The sequence below is a fragment of the Colletotrichum tamarilloi genome, assembly GCF_030869305.1.
Source record: "Colletotrichum tamarilloi strain Tom-12 chromosome Unknown Scaffold_398.1, whole genome shotgun sequence".
Classification (NCBI taxonomy): Eukaryota; Fungi; Ascomycota; class Sordariomycetes; order Glomerellales; family Glomerellaceae; genus Colletotrichum; species Colletotrichum tamarilloi.
Genome location: NW_026849780.1, coordinates 1 through 3,165, shown reverse-complemented (window position 1 = coordinate 3,165; position 3,165 = coordinate 1). Strand labels below are relative to the sequence as shown.

The window sequence follows — 3,165 nt, the reverse complement described above, 5'->3', positions numbered from 1 at the left end:
GGGCGGATCATTCAGCCCAGCCGTCGTGCCCCTGAATGGGGACCCATCGCCACACGGATAACGGACGTCCTATATAATGCCCTCCTTTCCTCACTTTCACACTAGCCAGCTCATGCCAAAACACTTAGCTTTACGTTTCTTCTCTAACCAACGATGGTCAAGCCACAGTTCAGACAGCTGGATGTCGAGTCTATGGGAAGGCTTTACGAAAAAATGGAGCGCAAGCAGAAGCTCACACAATTGAAACGCCAACGAGTGCGTGGAGAGCAGCAGCAGCCACAATCACTCCTCCCACCAACCAGCCCAACTACGCTTGAACAAGATATCAGAAATCTAGGGGTGGCGCAAGCCCAAATGATCAGCTATACGTCAGGTATGCTTCCATCGCATTCCTCCTTTTAGGCAATGACTAATGATCAATAGGCGATTTCCATAACTTTCCTGATTTCAACCCCAACTTCAATCAGTTCAAAAGTCTCGACACGGCCGAGATCGCACACACCACACAGGCCTCGATATTACCCTCTGAGATGGATAATATCACGACGGCAACGACCGGATCCTTCTCTTCCGGTAACATCCAGCTGCACCCGAAACGCTGGTCGCCTCGTACACCCTTACCTGACCATCCTACGAAAGTCGCCTCTCAGAGAGAGGCAAATTCTTCGCTTGAAGACCTTTCTGTGGCTTCCGGCCTGGTTAGACGTACAACAGGACAACTCCGCCCAGTGAGTTCTCTTGCTAGTGACAGGAACATAGGTGAGCGACCCGTATCCAAGATGCGAAGTAGGTCGGGACTAAGGAACATTGTCCAGTTGTTGCGGATGAAGAGATGAGCAAGAGCGGCGAAACCCGTCAAAGCTGTGATGCTGATGGCTTGGCCAACGATGAAATCAGTAGCTCTCACGATGATACCCATAGTGAGACCTGTACTACAGAGTTGGTGGTCCTAAGACCCGAATCTACGTTTCAAAATTCAGCGGAGATGCCCGCATCACAGATCCTCTCCAGAAGCTATCCCGCAATGCCCGACTCCATGGGGAGTCCGTCTTCCGCAACAAGCTCTGCTCCCAATTTCTCAATCGACGCTTCCGCCGTCCCATCGGACAGGGTGAAAGACCCCGAAGTAGAGGTCATCGCACTTCCTACTCCACCCTCAGATCATGCCTCCGTCTCCCTGCAAGGTGGTGATGCCATCATCAGCCGGGGAAAACGAGGTCGTGGGGCTATCGAAGACGACTGCGAGAGCCATGATCTTCGCTCGTCTAAACGAAGAAGATCACGAGATGCTGGCAACGGGACAGCATCGCCGGCTCCACAAGCCAGGACTTTGCGCGCATTGCCATCTCGACAGAGGCAGCGACCGCCAATTATGACTGAAACGACTTCATCTCTCCTTGGTCGCCCTCTCGAAAAAACTGGCTTCGAAAGTTCCAACCGAGTACCCTCCCCTCCTGTCGCTACCGCAGTGGGTCTATACCCAGTCGCATGCCATACGTGCGGTTTTTCTGCCGAACCTTTGCTGCGGATGAGCGACACCGTCAAGGCTATCGCTGAGAGTATGACTGATCTGTCTAACAGTCAAAAGGGATTGGACATTCTTCACTTGTTCGTTGGGTTCATCAGGGACCATGCCACCAAGCTTTCACACAACGCAACGAGCAGGGGCAAGAGCAGTTCCTGTGGCGTAAGGAACCATGATCACACAGTGGAGGCAGTCATTGGGCCGTCAAACGCCGAGACAGTCAATAACGACGAGAGCTCGGATAACTCAGATAATGACAGCGAGGGCGCCAGTGGAAGCGAAAGCGAAAGTAGCAGCTCCGATCTCAGCGTCAGCCCAGATATTCCCGGGAAAAGGGCTGGAATGACTAAGCGTCTACGCTGGACACACTTGGACGAACTACGTCTCCGCGCATGGATTCAGGAGGAAAAGGAGTGGTCGTGGATTGCTGGGAAACTGGATAGAAGCGAGCAGGCTGTTCTTCAGCATTGGAAGATTATGGTTAAGCAGGAGAAGAAGCCAGGAAAGAGACAAATGAGATAGGCTAGTTCCCGGCATATGCTTTTATTAGATAACTATTATGTCTTCCTCCGCACTCATTCTTGTCGCTCTCCGTTCTTGGCTTTATCACGAATTGTGACCTTGGAATTAGTGTCGATTGGCACGTGGCTTCCTCTATCCAGGTTATACTGTTCAGACCGAAAGCCTGCCCAAGCGGACTTGTGCGTGCGCTTGAGCGCATTCCTGCGCAGGCGGCTCTGCTCGAGCGTGTTTATGCGTGGGCAGCTTTGCCTGGGCGGCATTCTGCGTGAGCAGGCATGCTGAAGCAGTCTTTTGCGTGGGCAGCAAGCGTGCTGACAACTGCATGAGGGTCGTGCCTGCTTGAGTGGAGTGCATATAAATTGTTTTTGTGAAAACCTTTGCGTGATGAGGCCATAAAGCTATGTTTGAAAGAAAAGCCTGGAGGACTATCTGACTTTGTAGACGTCGTCAAAGACCATGAATCAGGAAGAGATCTTGGCTCTGACATCTGCTAGTTTGAGACTGAGTCTTGGCAGCGAACAGAACTCGTAAAGTTGAAAGATGGCACGGCCGATTGCAATGATCGAAACTACCCGGTTACATGCAGCCCCCCAAATGTGTCAGGGAAGCTGGCTAGTCGGACGTTGTCCGCCGAGCTTTTCTTTTCGTGAGATCCTTCACCTCAGATGGTTTTCCCTTCTCTCCGACCGAGTGTGGTTGCAAGTTTGAGGAGTGAAATTTGATGCCCAAGGTTTCTTTCAAATCCTCAACGCTGGCCGCGATCTGTGAAGCATGGAATCTGGAATCGATTCCGGGCTCTAGCATCCTGAAGACAGTATCTTCCACCATATTAGCCCGATCTAATATGACCCTAGCGCGAGCAACGTTATCGAGCCAGCCCAGCAAGCGCTCACGAGCTTCCCCGTGTCGATTTGTCACATTACGGATGAGCCAACCTCTTGTGGTCTTCTCCGGAAGAGTAATCTTTCCCAGAACATAGAGCATTGTGACGCCCAAGGCCCATACGTCGCCCGGGGTCCCTCGTGTTCGTTGTACAATAAGGTCAGGCGGGACATACCAAGGGGTACCACCGGGCAGCTCCTTCTCATCCATCGTCGTAGCTAGTCCAAAATCGAGAA

The 3,165-nt window shown here is 52.0% G+C and overlaps 2 protein-coding genes across 2 annotated transcripts; one reads left to right on the top strand and one right to left on the bottom strand.

The window, feature by feature from the left end:
- Nucleotides 1-153: 153 nt before the first annotated feature.
- CTAM01_17193 (uncharacterized protein) lies at nt 154-2,047 on the top strand (the record flags this gene model as incomplete). Its single annotated transcript, XM_060533182.1, has 3 exons — nt 154-373; nt 424-759; nt 816-2,047. The coding sequence occupies 3 exons, from the start codon at nt 154-156 to the stop codon at nt 2,045-2,047; spliced, it is 1,788 nt and encodes a 595-aa protein (XP_060372241.1).
- Nucleotides 2,048-2,659: 612 nt separating this feature from the next.
- Nucleotides 2,660-3,031, bottom strand: CTAM01_17192 (uncharacterized protein; the record flags this gene model as incomplete). Its single annotated transcript, XM_060533181.1, has 1 exon — nt 2,660-3,031. One exon carries the CDS (start codon nt 3,029-3,031, stop codon nt 2,660-2,662), a length of 372 nt encoding a protein of 123 aa, XP_060372240.1.
- Between the last annotated feature and the right edge of the window lie 134 nt (nt 3,032-3,165).